The following is a 14,295-nucleotide window of genomic DNA, read 5'->3' on the forward strand; positions in this document are numbered from 1 at the left end:
ACTGATATTTCCACAATCCTCCAGAGAGCGTCACATGGCACTTGGCAGTTGGCACAGCACCGTAACATTGGAATAATTTGCAAGTAATTTTTTTTAAATGATAATGGTGGGGCAAAAACAATTACCCCCTAATCCAATTACTTTTTACTTGAGCAAAAAATGTTATGCAATGTTGTAGGGTTGAGCAATATAGCCTACATTAAACAAATCAGTATATTAGAATTATTTCTGAAGGATCATGTGACACTGAAGACTGGAGTAAGGATGCTGAAAATTCATAAATTACATTTTAAAATATAAAATATTTGTCTTTTAATTTAAATTGTATTAATATTTCTAAATACCATTGTTTTGACTATTTTTTTATAATTATATATATATATATATATATATATATACATACATACATACATACGTAAGTAAATAAGTAAATTGCGATTAAAAATCTAGTAAAATAATTGTCATGTTAGTTCTTCCAATCCTATCACTAAATTAACATATGTTGAATCATTTATTTATATGCACCAATATACAGTACACTGTAAAAAATTTGTAACACTCCCAAATCAAAAATTTCAATTGACCGATAACATCTAAATTTTTCAATTGGCCCAAGTGAAATTCTGTAAATTCTAAAATTAAATGTACAGATTTTCACTTGGGCCAATTGAAAAATTTAGATGTTATCGGTCAATTGAAATTTTTGATTTGGGAGTGTTACAATTTTTTTACAGTGTATCAATTCATAGTAGTTCAGTAATATTTACCCAATACCCACATACATTTTAATTTATGAAAAATGCCAAACACCTTTGATTCTGGGTGAAATTGATCTTTTTAATTTATTCACTTAAACGGACAGTTTAAATGTATTCAAGGAAATGAACAAGACTTTTCAACTCTGATGTGTTTTTGTTATGGTACTAAAACATCCCTGTCTCAATGCTCTCATACTCATATGTTTTGAGACAAGGAAAGATTGTAGAGCTAGTCAGTTTTACAGTGTTTAGTTACATTAAATCTTTTGAGAATGAGACTGAACGACCTCACCTACACCTGTATCCAGAATACGTTTCCACTTGGCACAAGGTTTAGATGAAATACCACTGTCAGCAGCAGTAACTGTAGAACACAGTCTGTCCTTTCCATATCCCATACCTGTCCCATGCACTCTGAAAAACAAACACTTTACCCTGAGCCTATACTGGCCATTGTATACAGTGGCTAATGCACCAGGTTTGTTTCAGTCTTTACTGAGAGCTGTCAGCTGAACATAATTTAGGCAGCAGCTTTATAGGTTACAGCATCTGTCGGTGGAAAGCAAGTTATTGAACAGTTTTTGAGGATGTTGTTTCATAACAAATGTATACTCTAGTAACCAGGGTACTCTAGTGTATGCTCTACTATATGCTCTAGCTCACCCCAAAATGAAAATTGTCATGTTTCTCAAGGTCTACGGAAGAAGAAATTCGTAATGGATTATTGACTTACTGATGTAGTATTGTTCTCACTTCCTATACGTACAGCAGGGTTGGATGGGCATCTAATGGCTCTCTTGAGGACAGTATAACTACCAGTATTATGTTACTCATCCAGACAATGGACCAGATTTATCAGACAGTGTGTGGATGGGCAACTGTTTGTCACAATCCAGAAGGTTTGGATTTTTCACTTCCAAATGACTTCCTGGCACTTTGAGCGTCAGTGCATCCTCTCTTTTTTTTTTTTCTGAAAAATAATTCACTGTGGATTTTTCATCTTGCTTATTGACCATAACATAAAACATGGTTTTCAACTATGATAACTAATGTGCTCACTGACACTACTGCTATTTATATAGCACATTTCCCGTTATGAATTATACCATTTGGTCCGTTGGGTCAGATTGCTTTCACACCTCAAGAGAACCACCCAATAGTTCGCTTGCAATTGGGCCGAGACCACCTTGTTCAGGCGGTCTCGGAACGATTGTTATGGTGCGGATCCAAGCACGATTGTTGTGTTTACATATACCTAAACAAACTCGAACCAAGGGAGAAAACGCACCAGGTTCCGAAACAAACTCTCAGGTGTGAAAGCACCCTTATTTGTATCTTCACAACTTTATTATTATTATTATTATTATTGAACAGCTACTTGTAAAATCAGCTTTTCCTCTAATGCAAGTAGCAAAATTCATTATCAGTTCATATATATACTTGGTGAATACTTTGTGATGCATTGAAGTCAAGACCTCCTGTGTCAAAATCTTTTGATCGAGGACCAGATGGGAACTCTGTTGATTGAAATATCGGCCTTCCCTGTACGAGTTCACAGATAGGAAGAACATAAGCCATGAATAGCATCAAGAGTCCATTAATACCACCATGAAGTTTAATACGCTCTGAGGGTCAAGCTGTTTAGACCAATAAACCAATAAACAACTGTTAAACTTGCACAGTGTGCAGTAAACACAATCAAATGTCATGTGACCACTTGTGTAATGAAGAAAAACAGGAAGTTCTAAGATAGTTAGATGACGAATATGTATTTTCAGTTTCATATATCCTCATCTCTGGGAATATACTTCCTCTCCTGTATGTTTTGGCATAAATGTGATGAATGCAACTGCAAGGTCAGTTATCTAATGCTTTTGTCCTTTTTCCCTGTGAATGATGGCCCTTATGCCTGGAATGGCTGAGTCATTTGTGAGCATTCCAGGAGACTTTGGTGTTACAGTGCAAGTTATGTCAGGTTCCTTTAGTTTATGCCCATCACTGACCATTATTAACCAGTTACAAGCTTTATAGGTCTAATAGGTTAGACAAACTTAGTCCCGGTCACGTTGGAAGTTACTGAGCTGGGGACTATTTTCAGGCGCTGCGTCATATCATTACGCCTGCTGGACTCATGGTACGGCAGCAAAGTTTCTTGATTATTACGCAGGAATGAGAGTATAGTTTCTAGCCATATCAGCCTAGAAAATTGCAACTTTACATTTTCCGTCGGCCTTAGTACACGATGTAACTACAGAAGAGTCAAGTTTTAAATAGGAAAAATATCGAAACTCTTTGGTAATTTTTTTGAGAGAGATGCTAATGGTCTTGTCCGATTCAATGATCTATGCTAAGCTATGCTAAAAGTGGTACCGCCAGACCCGGAGATCGGCTGAATGGATTCGAAAACGGTAAAACTCAACTGTTTAACTCTGGGGGAGTTGTAAAATGAGCCTATTTTCAAAAAAAGTGGAGTATCCCTTTAACAGATTAAGATGATAACCATCATCTTAATCTGTTAACTCTTTCCCTGCCAGCGTTTTTTCAAAAAGTTGCCAGGCAGCGGCAGCATTTTTGATTACTTTTACAAAAATTTCATGGCCCACTCATGTACAAATGTAAATTACCGTAAATGATTAAACCATCAATTTAGCTCTCATTAGTTGTTTGTTGTTAAATGAATATTTTGAACCGATTGCATTGGTCAAACAAATTGTTGTCGGTTACTGATTTATCAGTACCGCCCACATCCTTATTATTATTTGAAAGAGATCATGAATATCATAATTTAGTAATGAATTACTTTCATTTTGATTTAATGAATTTCAAATTTGTGATTTAATAAAATGGACATTAAAATATTTGCACAAAAATCTTGATTATTTATTTGAATAATTGTGCTGCTTTCAAATTGTGCCACCAAGTTCCCCGCTGTCGAGTGACTGTCTCTGCACGGTCTGTGGTTTTTGGTTACGTGCTGGGTTTGTCTTCTCTGAGCTGTCAGTGATGTGTAAATAGGCGCGTAATGTTTGTTTTATTAAGTCTGCTGGAGGGCGATGAGCCATCAGGCGCTCTGAGAATCCCTGGAATCCCGTTTAGGGTCACACACTGCAGAGACGGAGAGACAACCGACAAAAGGAGAGGGGAGTGGGCCGGAATCAGACAGATGTGCTGTTTTGTAATTCATAGACTTTTAGTGCTAAGTAGATCCCAAAGGTCCAGTGTCGATGATTCACCCATTTCCCTTTTTTTCGATCTTTTGTTTTTCATTAGACAGAACTACAAACCTACTGTTTCAGCTGCAAGCTGATACCGCAATTCTGATCATTACACAATTGATTTTGAATCACATAACTCAGTTTGTACTTCAAGTGACCTCACTTCAAATTAAATCAAAGTTCATCAGTTCTTTGTCTGCATCCTGCATAATATAATATCAATTTAATTGGAAAAACAAACAAAAAAATTGTTTTTTGCATAATGACTGTTTGTAGGTTGCATCAGATATTCCTGTGTAATTTTTTTTTTTTTTTTTTTTTAGTTTATTTTTCTGCATTATCATTTATAAAATTCTCTTTTTGCTCTTACAGTAATGTTCCATATGTATTTTTTTGGCAAAATGTTGATTTCCACAGAAAATAGTGTCAGCTAATCCATAATTTTGCGGGGCCAGGCAGGCAGTAAACATTAAAATACTTTTAAAAATACTAAAGACTGATGTTCTAGTATCTGTGTAAGTTAATATCACTTTGTTTTCACTTCAATTTCATGTCAATGTAAAACCGATTAACCCTGTATTTTGGCATTAAAACATATCTGAAAAATATTTGTCATAACTGTCTGTGTGCTGTCAACATGAAGGGAACTTACATCATTAAAGCATAACCAGAAGTTCAAACACTTACAACAGAAGTCCTAAGAAAACACGATTTATAGCTTTATAGTTTTATAGCTATAATTAACTGCTTTTACTGAATTATTCATAGTAAGTGCTTGATTGTATCAATTTATATATGTGGCCCCATATAAAGTGAGGTTTGAGTTGAAATGATTCTCTGTGGTATTTTTTTTTTTTTTTTTTACCTGAAACATTCCTAATAATGTTCAATTATAAGGCAGGCCAAAGACAGAAATAGACCCATTTAGGGTCAGTAAAATTGCTTTTCAAATGTTTTTGAAAGAAGTCTCTTATGCTCACCAAGGTGACATTTATTTGATCAAAAATGCAGTAAATACAGTAATATTGTGAAATATTATTACAACTTAAAGTAATTTTCTATAATATATTTTAAAATGTACAATTTAACAACATTATAAATGTATTTACTGTCACTTTTGATTGATTAATGCATTCTTTAATGAAAGTATTAATTTCTTGAAAACCACCGTACAGACCCCAACTTCTAAACCGTATTTATACGATCTGTTTTCAAAAGAAGCAAAAGCAACTGAATTTAGTACATTATACATCGTGAAAGGCTCTTGAGATTATATTTTCTCAGCATTTTAAGTTTGTCATAATTCATTGATCTGTTTGTCGTGTGTTTCTCATTCATTCTGCATGTTTTTTTCTCTCCCCCATTGCTCTGCCTGCTGTTTGTTTGTGTGTAAGTATGATTTGAATCGTCACTTCCAATCTTTCACCTCTAGTCTACAACCGTATCAATCCTTTCTCAACAACTTTCCTTTCTCTGATTCATAATCCTCACAAATGAACCCTAGTGATCAAAACCACCGTTTGTCAGTACCATTCCCATGAAGTGGCCTTTCGACGTGTCCTCAAATAAAATGCATTCAAATGAAACATAAAATGAATGGAGCTAATAGAAATGAAGTTTGGGAAAGGACAGTTGTAGTTCAGGAAATGTTATTAGTGTGTGGTGTAGTGGGAAAGTGCTCTGTGAGAGGATGTTTTGGTAGGAAACACAGTCCTGGCCAGACTCTGTTGTGGTTCAGTGCCACAGCAGCTTACGCAGAGCTCCATTAGACTCAAAGCCATCTAAATGTGATAATGCAACGACTCTCAACGGCTCTAAGTTAGGTCGGCTCTTAATAGAACTTGGCAAAAGTGAGTCTGACTCTGCACTCCTGTATTGCACAATGCTCATGTGTGTTTGCATTGCAGGAGACCTGTAACATGAGCTTTGTAGATATCAGCAGTTAGAATATAGACATTTTATTGATAATTATATTTATTTATTACATATTAAATTGGCTATTTAAAAAATATATGTCCTGTCCCAATTACCTGTTTTAAAAGGAAATTAAAAATTTCGTCAACACAGGAATTAGATCAAGAAATATCATTGGCTTTTTAACATGACTGATTCCTTTTTCTGTTCAACTTTGTTGCATGACTCTGTTTCTCTGCAATAGGTTTTTCTCTGAAATTAACCCCAATTAACCAAATATTATAGTGTTCAAATACACTCCAGGCTGACATAATATGTCCTATCCTGTGACTGCAGTTTCTGTCATGGTAAAGGTCATTTTTCTAAAGTCAGATCACTCAGTGCCAATGCTCTTTTCTCTCTTGTCCCAGGAGAAGGAAGGCTGGCATTCTGCCCAGCTTGGAGGACCTGCTGTTTTACAGTATTGCCGAAGGCCAGGAGAGAATCCCAGCTCACAAATTCATTACCGTGAGCGACACCACTCCTCTTTACACATGTTTAAATGCACAGGGATAGATATTATCGGCTGTAGCATGTTATGTTTACATCTCCTGCTAGTAGGTCAACTGTTCCTTGCAATAGTATGACCGAAGGGAGGACTGATGGGGTCAGTGTGTACAGTTACTGATGTGTTGTTGCTGTTATCAGCGCCTCTAAACGGGGCACAGAGCCAAATTTTATTACGCCAAGGCTATTTTTTCTAACCTGGCTGACAAAGGATGTAAAACCCACTGATAAGAGTGTTTTGATTGATGATAGTAATGAATAATGGCATTGAAAATGAGCTGTTAACTCTTATTTGTGCTCATGGAAATCTCTTGATTATGCGTGCATTCAGGCACTGAAGGCCACTGGACTTCGAACGGGAGATCCACGGCTGAAAGAATGTATGGACATGTTGAAAGTCACCCTCAAATCCACGGCAGATGGCGTAATGCTGGACCGACATCTGTTCAAAAAGTAAGTTGACACTGTTTTTAATGTGCTGCACGCCACTGTAATGGAAAAAGCTTGGACATTTTGCAGGCCTGGAATGATTAGGAAAATAAATAAAAAAATTAGCATTGAGCAGCTCTGATTGTGTGTACACTACTGTTCAAACATTTGGGGTCAGTAAGCTGTTGAAAGACATCTCTTATGCTCACCAAGGCTGCATTTATTTGACCAAAAATACAGTAAAAAATAAATAACAGTATTCTAAAATATTATTACAATTTAAAATAACTGCTTTCTGTTTTAATATATTTTAAAATGTAATTGATTTTGCTGGGTTGATTCTGATTCAGATGTTTGAATTTGTGAAATATCATCTTTCATCATACCCTAATTAAAAATGGCTTTGACCAGGATGAATGTCGGTGCAGGTTCAGGCTGGTTTTGCTGGTTCAGTGCTGATCTAGCTGGTGGATTATAGGAAAAATGCTGGTGGACCAGCATGAATTTTTCCTGGTGAATCTAGTTGATCATCAAACCAATTCTTCAGATGGTTAAGAAGTCAAGCACATTGCATACAGTGTATATACTACGTATTATGTACTGCAGAACTATTATCGTATAATTGCACCTATCATTAGCCCAACTATATTTAGCCCAAATGCAGTTTCCCTGGTAATTCAAGGTGAGAAATTAATCATTTCTCAGCCAAAATAATGCCCTGCATGTGAAAAGAGAGCGAGGGGAAAAAAAGTGCTTTCTCCTTGCAAGGTTTTGTTTAACAGGATTCTGCTTGAAACTGATGACTCTGTGTGGACTGTCTGCTGACAAACACATCAGGATTTTATAACAGTCCCCACACATTTAGATGATACACATAGGTGCTGATTGATTGCATATATTATACTTTGCATAAGAGTTGTGGTTGATGGGCGGCACGTTGCATCTTATTGATAGTTAGTAATCGCTGTCTTTTGGCAACACAAGCGATCCCTGACAATCTGCTCCCTCTAGCTTTGTGTCACTCTTCTGGCATGATCCATAAACACCTCCGTCCATAACCAGCCTGACAGATGTCTGTTTTTCAGCTTTTACCGCCCCGGTCGATCTGTCTGCCACTGACAGCTTCATTACAGACTGAAAAGATAGATGCAGTGGTGTCAGCTTGTAGAGGCTTGATAGATTATGGCAGTGAGTGACCTTGCATGGTGATCAAGGCAATAAAGAGACAGAGAGAGACGATATATAGAAATAGATACAAAAATGTTATCTAAAAATTTGACTGACGTGTGCAGTAGGAAATGTTAAAGAGGAAACGTGGATGAAAAAGAATAACAAAAGAAAGATAAAATGCTCTAACGTGACTTAGCTGCAGTTATTAAACCAAATTCATGTATTTATTCCGATATGTGTTAATGTGAAGCCCTAGACCACTGGGACGAAGAAAAGCCAACGAAATAAAACAAAACAAGTACTTAATGAGTGAGTGCATCTTTAGAGAAAAATAGCAGGCATTATACAGTATATAAGGCTCAGATACTGCATACACCTGCTGTTTTCTAATATAAATTAGTAAATTAAACATGAATGCAACAATAAACATTAAATTCAAACAGTAATGTGCTGCATTTTTGGCACAAATACTCATCACATTACATGTTTAATTTAGTGTGTGGTGTCCAATTATGATCTTGAAGAAAAAAAAACCCCAGATGATTTCACATTTTGAAATCAAATATTCTGTAAAATATTTCTTTATTCGATTAAATAATTAATCAAGAAAAACTGTTCAAAGTATGTGGTCTTTACTTTTACTATGGAAAAGGAAGAAGTCAAGTTGGGCTCATTGCATTGTGGGATATAGTACTACCGCCATGTGCTCTGATGTACGATGCACATTTTGGCAAAAGTGGTTGGATATCCAGGTTTTCTACGACTACAGATTGTATATGGTGCACAGTAAACATACTGCAGAAATAGTAGGATGCTAGTGTGCTATTTAAAAAAAAAAAAGGTTGCTCTCTAGCTTCTCCTGCCCTACAGATACAAGTAATAGATTATCTTTTGAACATCCACAACCACATAAATCTGAGCAGCAGCACAGTGCACAGCTATTTTGAGCTTGTCTGTCTGTTCAGGGACCTTGGTGAAGCAACTGGACCAATATTTCAGACACAATCTTAGGGGACGTTTGAGTTTATGATGCCTGTGAACGCTGTACTTTTCTCTGCTGCAGTGGAAGTGAATCACCCAGCTCTGTGAAAGCAGCCATGGCTTCCTCTCTCACGCCATAGATGTTTTGACATTTTACAATAAATCTTTCATCTTTCAGCGAGAAATAATTCAGCGTTTTTCTCCTCTATCTTTTGATCAAATTGGAAATAAACATTTAGCTTCCTGAGGAGGGAGTGTAAACGATTGCTTCAAGAAAGAGTTTTTCTAATGTGTGTTGCATTGATTTTTGAGGGCTGTAATTCATACAAAAGTGTTCACTTTTATCATTTGTCTCCCTAAAATGCACAACTTTGATGGCATAAAGTAGCCAGTTTATGCAGATTGGTCATATAGTGGAGTTAATAGTTATGTCTAATTTAAGTAACAAATTAATCTCGGTGTATAATTACTCGGGAGGAATAAATTACACAGACTGACAAAAATACATACTTTTTTTCCCCCATAAATGCTGAGCAAGCCACTAGTAGGTATACATTCTTCAGCTCTGTGGTGCTCTTGTTTCTTCAGGTGTGTCCAGAGCAACATTGTTCTCCTAACCCAGGCCTTCCGGAAAAAGTTTGTCATCCCTGATTTCCAGACTTTCGCCTCCCACATCGATACACTTTATGAGAAAGGCCGTAATCTTTCCGGGGGCCTGGTAAGATGAGAGAAATGGAAATAACAACACTTCAACTAAAATGTTTTTTTCTTCTTGATACAGCCTTTGTTTCTGCTCACTTCTTTCTTTTGATCACAGGTTGCTGACTACATTCCCCAACTTGCCAAATTCAGCCCAGATCTGTGGGCCGTTTCCCTTTGCACAGTAGATGGACAAAGGTATGAGTCCTACACCTTCATCTACTGACAGGAACTACTTATTTTAGCATGAGATTTAGATTATTTTAGGTTCATCTACTTATTTTAGCATCATCTACTGAGATCAATGAATGGTTTCACTGCATTTGTCACTAAAAAAATCTTTGAACTGCAGTTGTAGCATTACAAATTTCATATTTCAACAAGCTTTGATAATCATTTTGGGTATTTATTAACCAAACCACTTGAACTGCGCTATCACTCACCATTCACTATGTACATTATGACAAGTACCGGAAATACTTCATATATATATTGGTCACAAAACCATCAGATAAAGTGGCTGCTAATCTTATCATTCAATAAATGCTCCAATATTCTCCTGGACTAGTCATCCAGTGGAGAAAAAACATGCTAAATGTTAAGCCTCTTATGTGAGAAGCATTGATAACAGGACTATAAACTCACAGTAATTAATGATTCCCTCAATATTTAGACCTGTGTGTCATGGTACATCCTTTGATCTCTGATAATAAGGACATAGATATAATATGTTTTACCCCATGCTATAGAATTTGTTGTAAAGATACATACGGTGCCTGCATAGCTCTGTAGTGATTGCTATGGCCATTCACCTGTTACACAGTAACTAGCTCTTTTAGTCAACAACACTGCCAGAGCCTTGACCTATTGACAGAAACTGATGGAATGACTTCACTTTGTTCTTTTCTGATCTTTACACAAAATTGTACAGTTTTAAAGTTGTTTACTAAATGAAATAAATAGAAAACGATATACAACAATAGCTCATACTCTGAAATGTGTTGTTATATAATAACATATTCACAATTTGAATCTCACAACAACCCCCAAAAAACAAAACAAGACAGATAACATGATCACTGCATATTGAAAGGGTTTTTCCTGCATTGAAAATATTTTGTCAGCTGCCAAAATGAATCTTTGTCCCGCCAAAGATTTATCAGATTTTTGAATGCGACCATATCTGCTGTTCTGCTGTAAAGTGTTTTATGTAAAGCACTCTGTGCAGAGTGTCAAAAGTTTCTATTTACAACGTGTTTTTGCAGCGTTGAGCTTTGTAGCCAGTCACAAACATCTGACAAATATCTGTTGAGTGTGTGAACGCAGTGGCCAATCAGATTGTCAGAATCCGCTCAACACAGCTGAGTTTGTCTCGGCAGGAGTTCTACACGCTCGCGAGTCCTTTCATTATACAATATTTATGTCCTTCATATATACGTTTTCCTTATACAAACTATAAACACGATGTCAATAAGATATTCATTGCAAAGCATAGACAGCTTCATTGATTATAACAGTTTTCGCAGGAGTGCAGCTTTGTGCACCTCGCGTTATTGACAGCTTCAGAGATTACTACACATTGCAAAGTTTCTGGTTTGACAACCGTATTTAAATGCGTGATTGAATCCGATTGACAGTGATGACCATCACAATGGACAGAACAGAACAATCTGATACTGTATGTCAAATGATCTGTGCATTAAGCCTTGGAGTGTAAATGCTAAATAATACACTTTTTCTTTGTTCATTTTATTTCTACTGTAACTTTTCAAATCAGTCACTCAGGGACTTTTTACATATACATTTACAGATTTTTAAATACAAAATAATTCTAAGCACTTTAATTATGATCTGTCCAGTTTCATGAATAAATAGGATAAGTTTGCATTTTTGAGGGGTATTATTGTCAGTACCGGGCTTGCAGTTCACATGGGTAGGGTACTTTGTGTGTGGATTTTTGACCCTGGAAAAACCCTGATTGGCATTGTATTTAGAGAGAGTGAAAAGAACGGCGTGTTTGTCAGAACATCTTCATATCATGGTAGAATCACAGTGTGGCCTTTAGGTTCAGCTTCCTTTTATTCTTTTGTTTGTTTGCTTATGTGGACTATAGGATGATATCTCTGGTTCTGATCTCTGTTTACTCCTTTACACAGACACACAGTGGGTGACACTAAAGTGCCATTTTGCCTGCAGTCGTGCGTGAAGCCGCTCAAGTACGCTATTGCCGTGCACGACCACGGCACTGAATATGTGCACCGGTTTATTGGGAAAGAACCCAGTGGTTTACGCTTCAACAAGCTCTTCCTGGATGAGGACGGTAATAATTATAACCATCATCTTACGCATGACTGCTTGCTTCTATAATCAGGGAACAGTGTCTGCATGTGTCTTACATTTTAAATATGTAACCCTATGGAACATAAGAAATGTTATTTTCCCACAGAGAAACCCCATAACCCAATGGTGAATGCTGGTGCAATCGTGTGTACCTCTCTTATTAAGGTAAGCATCTTCCACTTGTTTTTTATTTCATTTTCATGTTAGTAATTGTTTTTGACTACTTCTCCTAACTGTACTCACATTTACCTAATTTGATTTAGCCAGAACAGACTATTTGGTATTGGTCAAATGTTGTTGATAAAGGTTACATGTGCAGTAATGATATTTAGAGGTTTTGGTTGTAGTTGTATTTTATAGACTGTATGAATAATTAGTTGTGAGCAATGCTGCCTAGACTAAGACCAACTGATCATCAGTGTGTATTGTAGGTGCTTCTTGTCTTTTCTTTGTTTTAATTACTGTACACAGTACACCTACTCAAGGCCTCCACTTTCATTTCAACTACAATAAGTGGAGATCATCCTGTTTTCAGGACCATTATTGTTAGAAGTCTGTTTGCAATGAATTTCAAGCAAAATTCATCCAGACTTTCTATTCTCCACATTTTTTACACCCTCTCTTGTCACTTGGGCTGGGCGATATAACTAAGAAATATATAACCTTATAAATATATTGTATTTCTAAGTTTAGTTTTATATAAATTAGGCATTTTTTGAATGTTGCAGAAAAGGCCCCAAGAGTGATTTACATAAAACTTGCACAAAAAATATTTTAAATTATTTTCTTTCAAGAAAAAAATAACTACATTTATATTTTCTATTTGCTGTCAAAATTAACGCATTAAAAATATTGATCGTTATATGAACCATTCAAATTATTTTAAACCATTCAAGCTCGATAAGACTGTGCAGTGTTATTTTACATTGAATTACTTTATTTAATTTCTGTAGCTATATTTCCTTTCTGAATATTACTGTTAGACCTACAAAAAATTGTTTTGCATACAGTACATACTATAGGTCAAAAACAATATCTTTTTTTGTGACTTGGCCAGTGGAAAAAAATCCTTAGTAGGTTTGGGTACCGAAACCGGGCACCGATATGGAACCGGTACCCAAGTACCCGGTATGTAACAAGAAGCTTAGGTTTTATTGTGAGTTTGGTATGTAAATTTTTTGTGTTTTGTGTTTAGACTGCTTATATTTATATATTTACTTAAAAAAATGTATATATACAATTTTAAGATTTTTTTTTTTTAAAAATTTTTTCAATAAAAAGCCATTCTTTAATGTCATTCACCATCGTTTTGAGGCTCTCTCTTCTTTTTTTTTTAAGTATCGGTTCAGGCACCGTTTAGACACCGGTACCGTTTTAAAAGTATCGATTTGGCACTGGTATCAAAAAATACAAAATAAAATACCCAACCCTAATCCTTAGTGTTGAACCTTGTTATATTAAATGCGCAGCCGAATTTTTTAATAGGTTTATGTAAAGATTAATAAGGGGCTTCTGGGTAGTTCTAGGAACTAGCAACCAGGGTGGTTCCACAAGAACTAATTGTTCCCCTAGGAACATTTTCCTGGTTTCATTTGCACCACCAGTAAGAACTCTGAAGTTATGTAAGCCACGCTTGTTTTCTCCTTAGTGTAAAGGTTAAGAGGCCAATCTATCACTGTTTTCCATGTTCGTAGAGTTAGTTTTTGGAGTAAACATATAGGCTATAATCTGTGTGTTTACACAGCTTTTTAAAAATGGCGGGTACTGGTGTTTTGTGTGCGTTTGCCCAATCAACGTATACTAAAGCCACTGCTAGTTCCTATAGTGCTGGTTTAGACCCTACTCTGAAGTAGGAGCTAAATTAGTTCCTCCAAAAGGAGTTCCTAGAACTAAAATCATTCCTATTTCCTGCAGTGCGGACACGCCAAAAAACGGGTACTTCCGCCAATAGTTCTAGGAAGCTGTTAAATGTTATGCAAAATTTTGTGCTACTTAAGACACTTTTAAAACATTTTCATGAAACTTTACATTAAAATCCATATGATATTCACAGTGTTGCTTGATTTTTATATCACCATGAAAATCATTGCAAGTATATTGTGAATATCAGATATATCGCCCATCCTTAAAATGCATCATATTACATATTTAGAGTAGTGGGTTTATGAAGCCTGGCTGGTATTTCTTGTAGTTGTTTGCAACTTTTGGTTGTGTTTGTGTGTCACAGCTGATATACCTTGGTC

The 14,295-nt window shown here is 36.0% G+C and overlaps 1 protein-coding gene across 4 annotated transcripts in view; it reads left to right on the plus strand.

Moving 5' to 3' along the window:
- glsb (glutaminase b) overlaps positions 1 to 14,295 on the plus strand; it is a 46,572-nt gene that overhangs the window by 10,048 nt on the left and 22,229 nt on the right. For 3 of the 4 annotated variants that reach the window (XM_084421008.1, XM_084421010.1, XM_084421011.1), the window contains exons 2-7: positions 6,298 to 6,394; positions 6,765 to 6,886; positions 9,602 to 9,731; positions 9,831 to 9,910; positions 11,869 to 12,032; positions 12,159 to 12,217. In XM_084421008.1, coding sequence (XP_084277134.1) covers positions 6,298 to 6,394; positions 6,765 to 6,886; positions 9,602 to 9,731; positions 9,831 to 9,910; positions 11,869 to 12,032; positions 12,159 to 12,217 — 652 coding nt within the window. The remainder of the gene's footprint in view (positions 1 to 6,297; positions 6,395 to 6,764; positions 6,887 to 9,601; positions 9,732 to 9,830; positions 9,911 to 11,868; positions 12,033 to 12,158; positions 12,218 to 14,295) is intronic. The other variant, XM_084421009.1, reaches the window with a different exon arrangement.

Source organism: Rutilus rutilus (assembly GCF_951802725.1).
Source record: "Rutilus rutilus genome assembly, chromosome: 10".
Lineage (NCBI taxonomy): Eukaryota > Metazoa > Chordata > Actinopteri > Cypriniformes > Leuciscidae > Rutilus > Rutilus rutilus.